Raw genomic sequence first — 17,366 nt, 5'->3', positions numbered from 1 at the left:
AAGGAAGGAAGAAAGAAAGAAAGAAAAAGAAAGAAAGAAGTATACTGTTGATGATATATGGCTAAATGTATACAGACAGGAAATATGCAAACATAATACTGCTCAAAAGATACTCCATGTTCTCTTAAGATTGGGGTACAATTGGACTGAAGACATATTTTTGAAATAAAAATAATGTCTCCAAAACTTACCAGAACATAGCTATCTTCAATGTACAAGTTCATGAATAGTAGAAAAACAACAAGAACCCCCAAGAATGACACTGTAGACCGTTTTCGCAAGCATCTCATTTTATCCAATATTTGAAAAATATATTTCATTTGATAAAATTTAAGCATCCTCTCCTGTGGAAAAAAGAAACAAAATTACTAACATTTAATTTGGTATATAATTCATATAATTGTATCATTTAAATAGTTGAGCTAAAGTTTTGTTTCAAAATGCATGCATAATGTTGGCATTTATCAAGATATTTTTATATATAGCTATCTCCTGGGAATTAACTACAAAGACAAGTGTATTAATAATATAACAAAAGAAGAAATATAATTTTTGAATAATTCAGTCTCTTTAAAGCAGTAAACTATAACCTACAGTTTAATATTTTTTCTTTCTCCAGGCAAACATAATTTCAGAACTTAGAATTACAAGAACTTATTAAAATTAAAAAAAAAAAAACAGTGTGATGTAGGAAAATAGAATTTGTTTTTTAGTAATTTGGTATTACTAGGTGTTTCCAGTTTCTCCATGTGATACATGTAATCAAAATCAAAGTTCACCTTTAATTCATTATATAAGGAGAAGGAAGTTGAAGAGGACGGCTATGAGTTTGATTGCTCTGAACTTGTTGCATTGCACTGTATAAACAGAAAGCACAAAGGGTCTAAGGAAAAGTCATAAAATCAAGGAAATGCCAAGGACTGGGTGAGTTAGAATGGAAGCCCAACCCTGAAACAATGTCGAAATGAATCATTGTTTGGAAATAAATGTGAACCGAGAACTTGACATGGAAGTTTGCAGGAATAGTCCGATGATAGTAGAAACACTAAAACTCTATTTTGGACAAGTCCTTTTGATCTAGGGGGGTAGGCTCCCCATACCCACCAGCAGCTGCTTTTCTGCCCTCTCTATTAAAACAGGGAATTATAGCTTTAAAAAAAACTTAGGTAAAAACCAGACTCCACAGAGCTCCCAGGAACTAAACCACCACCAAAGAGTACACATTGGAGGGACACATGGCTCTAGCTGCATATGTAGCAGAGGATAGCCTTATCTGGCATCAATGAGAGGCAAGCCCCTTGGTCCTATGAAGGCTCCATGCAGCAGGGCAGGGGAATGTTAGGGTGGTGAGGTGGGAGTGGGTGGGTGGGTGGGGAAGCTCCCTCACTGAAGCAGAGGGGAGGTGGTATAGGGTAGGGAATTTGCAGAAAAACAAAAGAAAACAAACAAACAAACAAACTCAGAAACTAGAAGGAATTCCTTCGTAGTCCTCTGATGCTTTATGCCTGTGTCTCTCTAGAGAGTTAGGTTCTCTACATGGCTTTTCTTTCTCTTTCCTGTTTGTAAATTTCCTTCATACCATGTCAGCGTAAGAAATCAACACTTGGGGGTCCTTTCCTTGACATAGCTAAGAAATTCTTGGTAGAAAGCTAATGTAATTATGATGTTTTTATCCCTGTATTAAAATTAATTCATCAGTTCTGCTTGTTACTAATGTCTGATGCCATTACTTCATACATGCTATTCTACTGTTTTCCCTTTTTATGGAAATTAGAAACTTAGCACTTATTTCTTATTGTGGTCAGAGCACCATGCTGGTAGTCAATCTCCTTTAAAGTTTCCTATATTTTTTGGAAATTACTGCTTTATTATTGACTTGCTTCATGTATTGCTTGAAACATAAAATTCAACTTATTTTTATTCCTATATACATGAAGTAGTAAGTAAAGAAACAAATGAACTGTTTGACTTACAGGCTTCATAAAGATTTCTTTATCTTTCAATTTGAATCAACCAAGTCTTAGAGTTATCTTTTCTTACTAAAATATCCAGGGATTAGTTGGAAAGTTTAATCAAGAAACAGACTACCATTTATCATTTGTACAGTGTTATAGTTTTAATTTTTAAACAGTTGTACAGCACACAGTATAAAAATTGTGTGTCAACTCTGAATGGTATGAAAATGCAAAAATCTAATGAGTTAAAACTGGATCATGTGGAAGAGTTTAGAGATGTGTGTTAGAAGAGTCTTAGAATGCAGTCAGCTGAGCTTGATAGGCTACTCTGGTGGGAGCTTAAAACAGCAGATGTCAATAAAGAACAGCTTAGACGGTGATCTAGTCCTGACTGAGCTCTGATTATGGAACAGACAAGATACAACAGTTATTTCCATAAGCCTCAGTGAAAGAAAATTAAATTCAAGGTCCATGACTCGTGCACTCAGACACTCAGACAACATATAAGACTCAGACAACATATAAGACTCACACAGACGTACCTCCAAGGGGTCTTCAGGGTTCTTGGGTGTCACGCAAATCTCAGTGGGACCTCCAAATGAAAGACCCTAGTGGGGAGACCCACACTCAAGTCCTGAGATGGTACGTGCACCCAAGGAATCACAGGAGACCGGCTTGATGCAAGCACATGAGGTAGTTTAATGACTGAGCTCTGGGCTGACATGTATCTCATGCAGGAGACAGAGGAGTCCACCACAAGGCTCAGAAGCTAGGAGTTTATATACAAAAAAGTTGGGGGCAGGGGAACAATTGGCACAGTTACACACAATTGGACAGGTTAACATCAGCAAATTGTATGTGCAGATTGAGGTAACAGCAATTCTGAAGGGCAGGTGCTTATCAATGTCAACATTTAACTCATGTCAGAAGGGCAGGAGACAGGGAGGCCCTGGGCCAAATGGCCCATAACTCAGTTGAGATAGTCCGAGGGTCCTTGTGTGCCTCTCCTATCTTTATGGCTAGCCAGTTCCTGGAATGACTTAACAGCAACAGCCTTTGTTCTTTGCCCTAGGCCCAAAAAGCCCTCCTAACTAGCAAGCCGCATGAGTCATGGAACTGGAATTTAATTTTCTTTCATCAACAGACTAACTGAACCAGTTCAGCTATCATGCCTTTCCTGACATGATCAAGCATATCCTGATCTGTAAGCCAAAGACACCTTCCTTTTTATTACATCTACACTATATAGAGTTAAAGAAATCAAATTAAAGGAAACACAGTATGCATGACATAAAGAGAAGAAAAGGACACCAATGTCATAATGAAAAATATTAGAAAAAGCTAGTGGGCAAAACAAAAATACTGACTTTTAATACTAAATTAAGTAAATTAAAAATCTTCAAAGCAACACCATAAGAATATATATTAATAATTTAAATATACCTTTGATAAGAATGTGGGAACAACACATCATTTGTATCAATAAGTGCAAATAGACGGCTTATATTTTAAAGCAAAAGGATGTATTCATATACAAATACATTCATGCATGCATATCTGGGTGTATACACACAGATTATCAATACTAAGCTTAAATGGCATAACAAAGCATAAAATAAATGAAGTCATTCACAAAAGCTATTGACAATAGGAAAAACAAATTATAGTAATTGAGAGACAGGAGAAACCATGGATTGTGGGGATGATTCAAATGTAGTTGCATATAAGCAACAGAAGCTTAAAATTGCATAATTTTCACTTTACAATGCAAAATGTTACCATTGTGAACAGGATATTTTCAAATTATATAATGAACTACTTTCTTCCTCTGGAAGAACAAGTAATTCTAAAAGTAAAATCTGATAAGAGTCATCTCATAAGAGATATAAAGAAATAGCCAAATATCACATTATTAAAATGTGCAAATAAAAATTTCTTAGAAATAAAAGTATTACTGAGTGAATCTACATACACACAGTGGGAAATATATATTATCTTAAGATTCACCACTTAAATAACTTTTGATTTTAAATGCAAATTTAGAAAATCCAAAGTAGTTATTTATATTAAAATATATATGAGCTTTGGTTAAGAAAGAATATATGCCATATAGTTATTTTAATTTTTTCCTTATTGGATACGAAACAAAAATAATTGAAAGTAAACCATCAAAAAAGGAGTAAAGTATATATCAATTTGGATATTAGTGGTTAGCACGGTATGGTGAAAACAAGATGAACAGACATAATGAGATATAAAAAGCAATATGACTTCCACATATAGCAGAGTCTTTTGGTGGCCTTGTTGTGCTCTCTGAAATGAGACATTAAGTCTGTAGACATTATAAGATTATTAGTCATTGACAGACTGAATATAAATAACAGGTAAGTTGATATGATCCATCCAGAGTCAATTACTAAGAACTAAGAGAACACATGTATTAAAAGAGGCTGATATACCTTGCACTGTCTGGTAGGGATAAATTGAATTTTTCATCTGCTATTGCAAGTAAGTGAACATGCATTGATAATACAAATTTTCATTTATCATACTACCATCTAAAAACATCAGTCATAATAATACTTTTGTGTTTTAAGCAGTGTTTTGGCTCTGTATGCAACAATGTCTTACTAAAGTTTATTTCCTTAGTATAGGGAGAGTATCTGAAAAGAAAAAACTCAATTTTTTTTCCCTTTGTATTTCAATATACCTTTTAAAAATTGAAATATAATTATATCATCTGCACCTCTGCCTTAGCTAGAGTTAGCCCCACCCAGTCCCTTCCTTCCTCAATTTCTTTCATATGTTAATGTCACCTATTTGGTTCCTGTAGAATCAAATTTGCATTGCCATGAGTTGAATTTGTTTCTGAATGCATCATCTTTGCATAAGTACTCACTCCTAAACTTGGGCAAGACAGCACAGAGACTCAAGGATCACTTCAGATTCTTGTGTTATGTGGTGTTACTTGGAGATTTCTGCTGCTGTCTGCTGGTGACATTTAGGAAGACTTTAACCATTTCTACTTTGTCATTGGGAATAAATCAAGAAATCTCTTTGCAAGTAATCTTAGGTCAAAGTAAAGCAAATTCAGGAAAATTCAGCTAACCCTCAGAGAGCCTACAGGTACAGCGTTCCATGCCATCTAGACCCCATGATCTGTGAATCGAAAACAAATACGCTAAATCCAGTCTATGTCGTTTAGTCATTTCATGCATAAAGTGGAATAGGAGGTCTAAAGTTTCTTGAAAGGTGTTTTAGTTGTTTAGTTTAGTTTAGTTTTTTCAGTCCTGGAATTAGCTGCCCTTTTAGTTGAACTATACATGTCAGGAAGACATAAGACTGTAGAGGGGTGACAAGAATTTGGGTATCAGGGAAAGCAGACACCTAAACAAAGTTTGAAATCAAACCTACAGATTTCTTATCCTGCATTCTAGTAATACTTTTTTTGGAGGAGAAATAGCCAAAGATTTCTCTGTTGTTCTAATAATTACACATATTTTACATTTAATATTTTATAATAACAATGTATCAATTTCTTATTTAAACCTAAACAATAGTTCAATGTGGGGATGCTAGGGTGGTTTCCAGAGGACTCTACCTGTTGTGTTTGCCTGCCCTTGCCATGTCTATTGAGACATGGAAAAGAGTAAGAGACCCAGTTGCTTTCTGTGTACTGTGATTGAGCCTTTCCCCAGTTTGCTGAATAGGATATGCCAGTTTGACCTCTTATATTTGAGGCCGCTGCTGATTATGTAGGTCAAGTAATTTTACCCCGAGTTCAGATTGGAGGAAGTACATTTTAGTGTTACCAACCCATAGGCTTTTAGATTGCTGCCATAAAAGCTTTAGCAGTTTTTGTGTGGTTTTCCATGAAGTAAAGAAGTCTTAGGTGCTGTATCCAGGCTCTAGATGCCTACACAGGAGATCCGAACAACAACCCAAATAAGCATCCTCTGAACCCTACATGATGTGAACATGTCCCCTTTATCCTAGGGGTTTGCTTCAGTAGCCTTGTACACTTTACAAATGAAAATCAAATATCCTAAGGAAAGACTATTACAAAACTAACATTATTACTTTTAAGTTTTAAAAGCTTGACCATTTCTGTTTTGCTTATAACACAATGTATGTGGCAGAAAATACTGAAAAAATAAAACATAAAAGCAAAATTCTAGGCCTTTAGGCCCAGGCTTGAGAATGTGATCTCTATGACTCAATGCTCTAAGGTATGCTAATCATAAAACAGATAGAGACATTCCTCCACCCACCTGCTTCCTGGGTTCAAGGAGTGTTCATTCAAAGAAAGTCACCCTGACCCACCCTGACCATTGCTGGAACCTGCTATGCAAATATGCTATTGTTAAGGGCTCTTAGAAACTGTCTTGAGAAATAACCCACACAATCACCAGGTATTCCTTGTGACTCTTGTGACTTTGTACTTCCTTGTGGTTCTTAACTGGTATTTTTGGTATTTTCCAACAACGCTCTCCCCGCCTCCTTAAGTTGTGGTTTCTTCCTTTAAATACCCCCTTATCCAGCTACTTCGTGCCACAGTCCTCTACCCCTGCATGGTGTATGACTATGGGACTGAGAGTGCTCTTGAATAAAAGTCCTCTTGCAGTTTGCAGCAAGACCATTTCTCATGAGTGATTTGAGGTGTCACCACTCCTGAGTCAGAACGTGGGGGAGTCCTCACATTGTGGGTCTTTCAGTACAAATTCTACAACTACATGCTATAACTCCTTTTAGACAACTAACCTTTCAACTGTTGTAACATCACATTGAAGACTTGTAATATGATTGACATTTTTCATATTGCCTAGATAAAATAGTTCAGGTATTAGATGCATTTGCACAAGTGTTCTTAAAAGGGAGGGAAAGGGATGAGAAATCAAGCACACTTCAAAAGTAATTAGCTTTTCTGGACAATATTCAAAGTTCTGGATGAGCTTCTATTCCCAAATTTGCTGAATGCAGAATATCTAGTTAATTAAGATAACCTGTATATTCTATATATTTACACATATAAACATATATCTGCATAATCATCACTCGTAGAGTTTGTAGGATGGCTCTGTCCTATAAAACCAATGTTATATTGCTGAGTCATGCAATTTTGTCAAAGGGTTGAAATCACATATCCTGGAGTAATGTCTATCCTAGAAGATTTTCAAATAACCTTCTATGACAGGACAAGTTAATTTTCCAGAACACAGACTCAGGAGACAAAGACTTGGTGGAGACCAAACTACAGCTTTAGTAATTAATGTTCTGCAATCCAGATAGTTTCAAGGGATCTGTATAATTTTCTCCCACTAATATCACACTAGACCTGAGGTCATTTCTCAGGAAATTTTATCAGATCTCCATGAAAAGCACTATTGGACTGCTTTTTAGAAATTAACACAGAAAGAAGTTGATAGATGCAATAAGATCAAACATGTTGGTTAAATGAATGTGCTCTTGTATTAGAGTACCTGACCATGCTACAAAAACAGAGAACTTAAACAAGGAATACAGAAGGTCAAGAAGACTGCTTTGCAATACATCAGATGTTTGTTCCTTTTCAAAGGCTTTCTATAAATAGTTTTGTAAGCAGGCATTTTCTTTCTTACATTTCCCTGCTAATACTGATCCAATATCCTTTAGTACCCACATCACGTGAGTCTATTTAAGAAAATTGCTTTTCAATCTTTGACATTCATTGTATACTTCATGCATTGGCTCTCTTCCACTCCCAGTTCCCATATTGTAACCATAAGTAATTAAGGAACACAAATGTTATTGAATTATTAATAAATTCCAACTTTGGTTAAAAGTTTGTTTCTATACTTTGATCCCTTTCACACTGCTTTCTTTTTTTTCTCTTTTTTAAAGTTAGATATTTTCTTCATTTACATTTCAAATGTTATCCCCTTTCCTGGTTTCACCCCCATCCTGAATCTCTCCTATACCATTCTTCCTTCCCCTGCTTCAACAAGGGTGTTCCCCCACCCACCCCCCACTCCCACCTCCTTGCCCTGGCACTCCCCTACTCTGGGGCATCATTTGCTCTGCTCTCTTATCTTTCCCAATATTTTCTGCTTCTTGATGAAAAAATGATGTTAAAATTGTGGGCAGTTTGAAAACCAGTATCAATATTGAATAATTCCTTTGTACTTGGAAACCCCAAACATGTCATTTAATATTTCTGTCTTAGTTAGGGTTTCTACTCCTGCACAAACATCATGACCAAGAAGCAAGTTGGGGAGGAAAGGGTTTATTCGGCTTACACTTCCATACTGCTGTTCATCACCAAAAGAAGTCAGGACTGGAACTCAAGCATTTCCTCAACTGAAGCTCCTTTCTCTGTGATAACTCCAGCTGTGTCTAGTTGACACAAAACTAGCCAGTACAATTGACTCCTTGTCAACTTGATACACAAACACATCACTAGTAAGCCTCAATCCTTACATTCTTATTCACCCCCAAGGTCTAAATAACTTTAAACATCCCACAGTCTTTATGTATTCTTAAAATTTCAATCTCTTTAAAATATTCATCTTTTTAAAAACCAAAGTCTTTTTACAATTAAAAGTATCTTAACTTTGGGCTCCACTAAATAGTTTCTTCCTTCAAGAGGGAAAATATCAGGGCACAGTCACAATCAAAAGCAAAAATCAGTCTCCAAATGTCCAATGTCTGGGATCTAACTCACAATCTTCTGGGTTCCTCCAAGGGCTAGGGTCACTTCTCCAGCCATGCCCTTTGTAGCACACATGTTGTCCTCTAGGCTCCAGATGCCTGTACTCCACTGCTGCTGCTCTTGGTGGTCGTCTCATGGTACTGGCATCTCCAAAACACTGTATGACCCCTTCAGTCCTGGGCTGTCAATTGCAACTGAGGCTGCACCTTCACCAATGGCCTTCCATGGACTCTCACAGTGCTGAGCCTCAGCTGCTCTGCATGACCCCATCATGCCTTCAAAACCAGTACCACCTGGGTGACTGTTACACATTATCAAGTCCAGCCACAGCACAAGGTACAACCTTGGCTATCTCTGGAACACAGCCTCTGTGCTTTCAGAAAACACTTCCCAGAAGATGTCACCTCAATGATGCTGGTCTTAATCACCGCTAATTTCTTAGCTCCAGCTAACCAGCATCAATAGTCCCAGTAATACAAAGTTTTGCTTTAGTAGTTCTGGTATCTTGTTAATCACAGCTGATTATTCAGCCCCAGCTGACCAGAACCACAGAATTTTCACAACCAAAGTAACAATGGCCCTGTAAAGAGTCTTTAGTTTTCCCTCTGAAATTTCACAAGCCAGGCCTCCATCCTCTGCACTGTTTGCAATATTATCTTCCAAGCTCCTACACAACATCTGACAGAGCTCTTAACACCAAATTCTAGCCCAAAGTTCCAAAGTCCTTCCACAGTCCTCCCCAAAACATGGNCAGGTTGTCACTGGAATACCCCACTCTGCTGGTACCAATTTGTCTTAGTCAGGGTTTCTATTCCTGCACAAACATCATGACCAAGAAGCAAGTTGGGGAGGAAAGGGTTTATTCAGCTTACACTTCCATACTGCTGTTCATCACCAATGGAAGTCAGGACTGGAACTCAAACAGGTCAGAAAGCAGGAGCTGATGCAGAAGCCATGGAGGGATGTTCTTTATTGGCTTGCTTCTCCTGGCTTGCTCAGCCTGCTCTCTTATAGAACCAACACTACCAGCCCAGAGATGGTCCCACCCACAAGGGGCCTTTCTCCCTTGATCACTAATTGAGGAAATGCCTTACAGTTGGATCTCATGGAGGCATTTTCTCAACTGAAGCTCCTTCCTCTGTGATAACTCCAGCTCTGTCAAGTTGACACAAAACTAGCCAGTACAATTTCCAATATTGAAATCCAAATATTGCAGAAAGTGTTAGAAGTCCCATAGTAAGGACTTGATATTGTAGAATTTATTCTACTTGCCTTCATTAATTCACCCATACAAATATAGAAATACTCATTATGTTAACAGAATGCTGGAAATCAGTGCTATATCCTTCAAATTATCGTACTCAAATAAGCTTTCTTCGAACAAATGTCAAAATATTTTTCCCCTGGGAAGCTACTGGTATAGTAATTTATGCCTAGTTTTCATCAATACAGGAAAAATACTCATTTATTAAAGAATTGATGTTGATAGGAAGTGACAGATAAACTTATACACTGCAGAGTTTTTGCTTCAGTGCAGATGTTTGTGTGTGTAGTAACAATTTCATGTTTGTAGAATTTGGGAGACCTGAAGCAAATGACTCGGTATTAAAGAAGTCTTATTCTCACTGTCCAGGTCTTCTGGGAAAAAGAAGAAAAATAATATTTGTCACTCTTCCCCAGGGAAAAATATGTTATGTCTGTATAAGGAGTTTGGACGGAAAAATAACTAAATTCCTACCCGTGTAAATCAATGTTGCTACATTAATCTAGCCCAAGGCACTGACTTGTAAATTATTCTTTGTTTAGTAGGTGTTAAAATTAATAGAATACAAAAGTAATTTACATCTTTTAAATACAGGAATATATATATATATATATATATATATATATATATATATCTCACCAAGGAAAACATACAAAACAATAGCAGAAACAAAACAAAACAACAACAAAAACCCGTGTTACAGAGAAGTGTTCATCTCCCTGACATGTGTTCCCCCCCCCCCATATCAGACTTGCTTGGCTTGCATTTTTTTAATGCTTGCCCAATTTGTTTTTCTCCTTTGCTTTGTGGAAGGCTGAACATCCCCTCCGGGCAGCAGTCAATACTTTCTGATGAATAGAAAGAACGTTGCTGACATAGCGAAAGCTTCAGGAAACTTTCAAAGCACACGATTATCATTATATTTGGTACAAAAGTCTCCAATACTGATAGCAGCAAATGTAATTGTTTTTCTGCCTCGGAGTTTTTTCACTGTCCCAAGTTGTGCCAGTCCTAGCTATAGGTGGCAGCGAAGTGAAAAATCACAGCAGCTAGTCCATTTCTTCGGGTTCATAGCAGTGCCTAGCAAGACTTATTTATTATTATTATTCCGTGTGTGGCTCACGTTAAGTTACAATGTAGACCAAACTAGTAGCATTGACAGGATTGGGGTTTCCTTGTCAGGTACTATAAAAACAGCACAAACACACACAAATGTGTGAGCAGGCTTGGAAAGAGAAGGCAATCTTTTTTAGTATTGAAGTTAACTTAATAAAGAAGGCAACATTTACTTCCCCAGCTTCCCTTTCAAAGTGACCTTTCCCTACTGATTTCTACTTTTTATCATTAAAATTAAACAACAACAAAAAATACTGATTAGAAGGCAAGTCACGGTAGACATGTGAAACTTTCTTAACACAAGCCTTTGTTCCAAGGGTCATTATAACCATGAAATCTATTCTGACCTGAGGTGGTCACTAAAGCAACAATTTTGGTGGCCATAGCAACCATCTTGAAAGGATGCCCTATGCTCTGTGTTAAGCCCTTAACAAATCAATATGGTGCTACATTATTAATACTATATTTATATTGTTCGCTTTACTGTTTGGATAATAAGACTCTCAAGACCTGTTTCAGGGGAAAAAAAAGATAGATTTATTGAATTCAGTGCTGACTGAAGATTCAAAATCGAGCAGATCATTTTCTGTTTGTGTTTAATGAGATCCACTTGGGGAATTGGCACCAAAAGTGCAAGAGTGTAGTAAGGGTGATAAGACAGAAAGCCAGAACAAATCTTTTGGATTTATTTATTTTATATTTTTATCTATGGATGTTTTGTCTGAAAGGGTTTGTGCACCACATGCAGGTCTGTTGCCCTGGGAGTCTTGGAGAAGGCACTTGTTCACATGGAACTAGAATCATGGATAACTATGTACCACCACGTGGGGTCTGAAAACTGAATCCAAGCCCTCTGCACAGTAAGTGCTCTTAATCACTGAGTTGGATCTCCAGACCCCAGGAGTTCTCACAGTTACTCAGTCATCAGAAAACTAGCTCCACAAAGCCAATCTGGGTCACGTCTGAATGTGGTACGCCCAATCTTAATATCTCCTATTTGACCTCACCCATCACTATTTCTGCAACTTCCTCAACACTATAGCAGAGATTACTAGGCTTCTAGCATATGATTCTTACAGCAGCAAACTGCACTTGAATAATAGAAACATCCATGCTTTATATAACACAGGAGTTCAGTTTCCTGTTTTAACAGCAGAGCACAATAAAGTGAATATGCTATCTGGTATAAGTAACTGGTTATAACCAGAAGTTACCTTATGGGTCCTCATTTATAAAAGGAGCTTAACAGAAACTGATAAAAGAAATGCTTCCCAGTCAACCTAAAACTTGACAAATTGAGTAATATTGAATAATATCGATGTGTAGATTCCATGGTGTAAGAGCACAATGGATTCGGAATAACATTAGTAACCATGATTCTACAATTAATATGAAGAAGTAGGAAAGAAGTTTATCATTATTGTGCATGAATGTCTAAAAATGTGAATGTACACTTTCCAGAACAGTACAAAAGGAGATAAACTGTTTTGTTAAGTTTATCATACATACCTGTACTGCAAGAGATCAGGTAAACCAACTTGAACTCAGTAGTACCAATGTATCTGTAGAAACAATGTACTCAAATATATTTCCATGTTCAAATAATATACTTAGAGATTATTGCTTTCCTTTTGGTAAGCACTGATTTTCTGAAGCTTATTATTAAATTCTAAAATCAAAGATGTTCATTGTAAATATTCATATATATGTGTGTGTATGTATATGTATGTATGTGTATGTATATACATATATATAAATACACACATATAATATATACACATATATTATATACACACACATATATATACATATATATTTTTCCCCATTAAAATGTCTGTTGAGACTTAATTAGGTACAATTTATCAATGGTTGGAACAATTATTATAATCTCTTATCCAGTAAATAGAGAAAATACACAAATTTCTGTGGTTTTGTTAGAAATAGGTTCTTCTTATGTCCTTAATATCTTACTACTATCCAACAGATATATTACATATTAATATACTCCAGAAATCAGGACAGAACAGCTCACTTTCAGTGTTCTATTTTGTAATAATTTAATTTAATATTTATTATTTGGGTTTGTGTGTATGTGTGTGTACATGTGTGCTTTGTGTGTGGTGATTCACATGTGGAGTTCAAACACAGCCTTTTAGAGTCAGCTTTCTCCTTCCATGATGTGTGTTCAAATTTAGGATTTCCAGTTTGGCAGAAAGCACATTTACCCACTAAACCATCTCACCAGATCAATTATGCAATACTTTAATTAGCAACGTTCGGGAACTATCATTATGATTCAGTGGATAAAGCTTCGTCAGTCCTTGGAACCTGAGGTCAGATCCCCAGAACCCACTAAATTCTCTAGACAATAGCCTGAACCATGTAAGAGCTGAACAAAAAGAAAAAAATATGTCAGTAACTCCAAGGAGTGCTAAGACAGAAGAGTTTCTGGCCACCATGAGATAGCTTGCTTGGTTTCCACAGAAGAGAACAGCAAGAGATGCTGTTTCAAACTGCAGGGAAGGGCAGGACTGACACCCAAAGTTTTCTTCTGATATCCATACTCATGCCATAACACCCAGGTACTCACACTTAATATACGCACAGACACACAGACACACAGACACAGACACACAGACACACAGACACAGACACACACACACACACACACACACACACACACACAGACACACACACACACACACACACACACACATATATATATATATATATATATATATATATATGTATATATATATGTATATACACATCACAGCATACATACACAAACATACCATACACACAGACACATAGACACACAGACACAGAAACAGACACACAGACACACAGACACACACAGACACACACAGACACACACAGACACACACACACAGAGAGAGAGAGAGAGAGAGAGAGAGAATGAAATAGGAGCAATTATTCTGGGATTTTTGAAGACAAATGTTAATGTCCTTTTAATGTAGGTTTGAAGCCAGCCTGCTCATGTAGCAAATGCTAGCTGTAAAGAGTTCCTCTTCTATTTCCTTTTATATTGTGTAAAATTTCTGCTTATATCTTTTATGGAAGATATGCCTACACGTGTAATTCAATATATATAATTAGATATCTCAGGCTTCATATAAGCAAGCATAAAGGAAATGATGTTATTAGCCTACTACTTGTTTCAAGTGAGTTGAGACAGTAATTCCCATATGTATCTGATTGACTAGAAACAAGAAACATCTGTAGTTTAGAGAAATTGGTAGGCATACCCTATCTAAATTTTAAGTATTTTTAGGTTAAATTTTCCATTATTAAAATCAGAAAGTGTGGGGGGTTTTTTTTGTTTGTTTTTGTTTTTGTTTTGTTTTGTTTTTTTGGTTTTTCGAGACAGGGTTTCTCTGTGTAGCTCTGGCTATCCTGGAACTCTGTAGACTAGGCTGACCTCGAACGCAGAAATCTGCCTGCCTATGCCTTCCAAGTGCTGGGATTAAAGGCATGCGCCACCACTCCCGGCTATACTTTTACTCTTTTAAGTTCATAGAGTTTAGATCAAGATTTAGCCTAGCACAGTCATAGATATATGGCAGTTTTAATTCAATTTGTTTATCCCCAAACAGAAACAGCACGACATTTTATCTTGTTTTCCTAATCACAATTTTCTTTTAGAGGCTATGAAGCTGTTTTTAATGTAGAAAAATAGATTTAAAATATCAAATATTAACATAGATTTATTGTCATTCCCTTAAACATAATTTCTATGTTGACTTTTCAGTCTTCTTTTTAATTTCCCATGGTATGAATTACATTATTGATTAGAAAGTTGTGGTCTGAGTGCATAATGAAAATCTGTAATGAAAAACTCAATTTAGAAAAAAAATTAATATTCTCAATAGTGATAACCAATTTTCTATGTTCATTCATCATTTAACCTGCCTAGCAGCATTTCCCATGTGAAATCAAAATATTACTGAATTGTGATATTATATAGATTATCAATTAAATTGAAAGAATTACATAAAATCTATCTCTCAAAGGCTAACTCCTAGTGGGATCATATTAAAATGCTAACTTACTAGAGTCGATAGTTAAGTTTGCCAGTGGAGAATTAAACAGTTTTGCTAAAGTATGTTACCTTGAAGAATTCATAGAACAATATTTATACCTGTATTTGCAGAACTGTATGGAAATTATGAGCAAAAGTACCTACTAAAGCTATAAAAATCCCTAAATTATTTTAAATTTTATGGAAATTTCTCACATGAATGGACCATGTTTAAGAACTTCATAATGCAGTCCCTTTTAAAATCTTCTTGTGACTCAGACAACCGACCATTATATGTTTATTTTTTTATGAAAAAGAATAAAGGGATTAATGAATATTTAGTAAGTTCTAAAAGGGTTTTAAGGCTGCTTCAGTTCCATCCAAAGATTTATGCAACCCTTATTACTGTATTTTGAGTCATTATATGTTCATGCCTCCTTCAAACACCAGAACTAATCCACTATTAACAACAACCCATCTGAGCAAGGATTGTATTCTTTTGGCTTACCCCGTGCTCCTGGGTTCTACGGTGTTTCTATAATTATGAATAGTGTTGCACTATAATCTATCATATAGAGCTATATGTATGGACATTTTTGATCAGTTTTTTTAAGAGATGTATCCTGTTTTCAAAGGCACAATAAAATTGCACCTTCTAGATTATAGGCAAAAAAGATAACAATAAACCTTATTTAACAAATCAGACTGATACTCTCTGCTAATTTGATTTGGTGGGGGAGGGAGGATGTCTAACATAACCAGTAGTTTCAGGGATTTCATTTTAACTTAAAAACTCTGATATATTTAATTTATAAATTTCAGTCTGATAAAAATGGAGTTTTGGAAAACTATAAGACATGCTTGGTTAATGTGTGTGTTCCTATATAAAACACATGGCTTCTTCTGTGTATATTTTTAAAAATTAAAGACTTGCACATTTAAAAAAAAAAAAAAACAAGAGCCCAATACATACTTGTATAGGTATATGTGTAAAAGATTTTCATTGTCTCTTTTGTATGATTGTAAACTAGGAAGAATTAGCCAAATACATACCGACATTTACATATTTTTGTATGTATATAAATTCCAGAAGTTATAATGGCATATTTTTGTTACTGCTCTTGAAATGTTATGGCTTTTATAACATTAAGCTATAAAAGTTAATTAAAGTTAAGCCACATATGGTAGCTCATCTCTGAAACTACAGTATCTAGGTGACTAAGACAGAGACATCCACATGTGGCATATATAATGAGTTCCTGGTTAGAGAAGAAAGCAAATGCTGTGATAAGCCATATATATAGTATTGCAACCCTCATTTTTACTTTAATTTTGTAATTTATATATAGATAACCATTTTTCTGATAATGTAAGTTTTCAGAACTAGTTTTCTCTGTCTATACTTACACATTTGTGCTCACACAGATACTATTCTTTTATGTATTTTAAACAAACATACTGAACCAAGGTATGCATTTTAATATTTAATATATACCAAACATACACATTAAATTATAAAATAATTTGGGCCGTACTGACTGCTCTTCCAGAAGTCCCTGTTTCAAATCCCAGCAACCACATGGTGGCCTACCTCTGTCTCTAACTCCAAAACCTGATAGCCTCACCCAGACCTACATGCAGGCAAAAACCAATGCATCTAAAATAAAAATAAGATAATTACACAAGTAAAATTATGTAATAACCAGGTCGAAAAGCACCACATTATCCTCTCTCTTTTAATCAATGTTTCTATTTTTTTTAAGAAAACATGGAAATTCTGATTTATCAGAACTGCTAATATACTTTTATACCTATTTTTATATAAATTTTAATGGAAAATTTTCAGTCAAATGATGTATGATAGATATTTTCAACGCTCTCTAGTCCTGTAGAGCATCCCTGTGTATTAAATATAATATTAGTGTAAGTGAATCTATATTTATAGTGAGCATTTTAACTAGATAACTTATCCAATAAATTTCGGGTCAAAATTATTGCTTTTGACAGAATAGTTAAATACATTTTCTTAGGTTTTCCTATCTGCCTGATTGTAATTTCTCCAGGCTCCACAGTTATAGCTAAATGTGTTGTCCCTGAATATAGGGCAGAGGGGTTTGGGGAAATACAGGATGAAACCCTAATACAGAAGCTGCCTAAAATCACACACATACACACACACACACACACACACACACACACACACACACGCACGCGCACACACACACACACACGCACACACACACATACACATATGGAGAGATAGAGACAGAAAGAGACAGAGAGACAGAGAGAGGAGAGAGA

At 35.8% G+C, this 17,366-nt stretch overlaps 1 protein-coding gene across 3 annotated transcripts in view; it reads right to left on the bottom strand.

Moving 5' to 3' along the window:
• Mgat4c (MGAT4 family member C) overlaps positions 1-17,366 on the bottom strand; it is a 671,730-nt gene that overhangs the window by 11,873 nt on the left and 642,491 nt on the right. For 2 of the 3 annotated variants that reach the window (XM_029482259.1, XM_029482260.1), the window contains one exon: positions 192-344. In XM_029482259.1, coding sequence (XP_029338119.1) covers positions 192-338 — 147 coding nt within the window. In that variant the 5' untranslated portion in view covers positions 339-344. Of the gene's footprint in view, positions 1-191; positions 345-12,532; positions 12,586-17,366 lie in introns of all 3 variants that reach the window. The other variant, XM_029482261.1, reaches the window with a different exon arrangement.

Source organism: Mus caroli, chromosome 10 (assembly GCF_900094665.2).
Source record: "Mus caroli chromosome 10, CAROLI_EIJ_v1.1, whole genome shotgun sequence".
NCBI lineage: Eukaryota > Metazoa > Chordata > Mammalia > Rodentia > Muridae > Mus > Mus caroli.
This window is presented reverse-complemented; position numbering and strand designations above follow the sequence as displayed.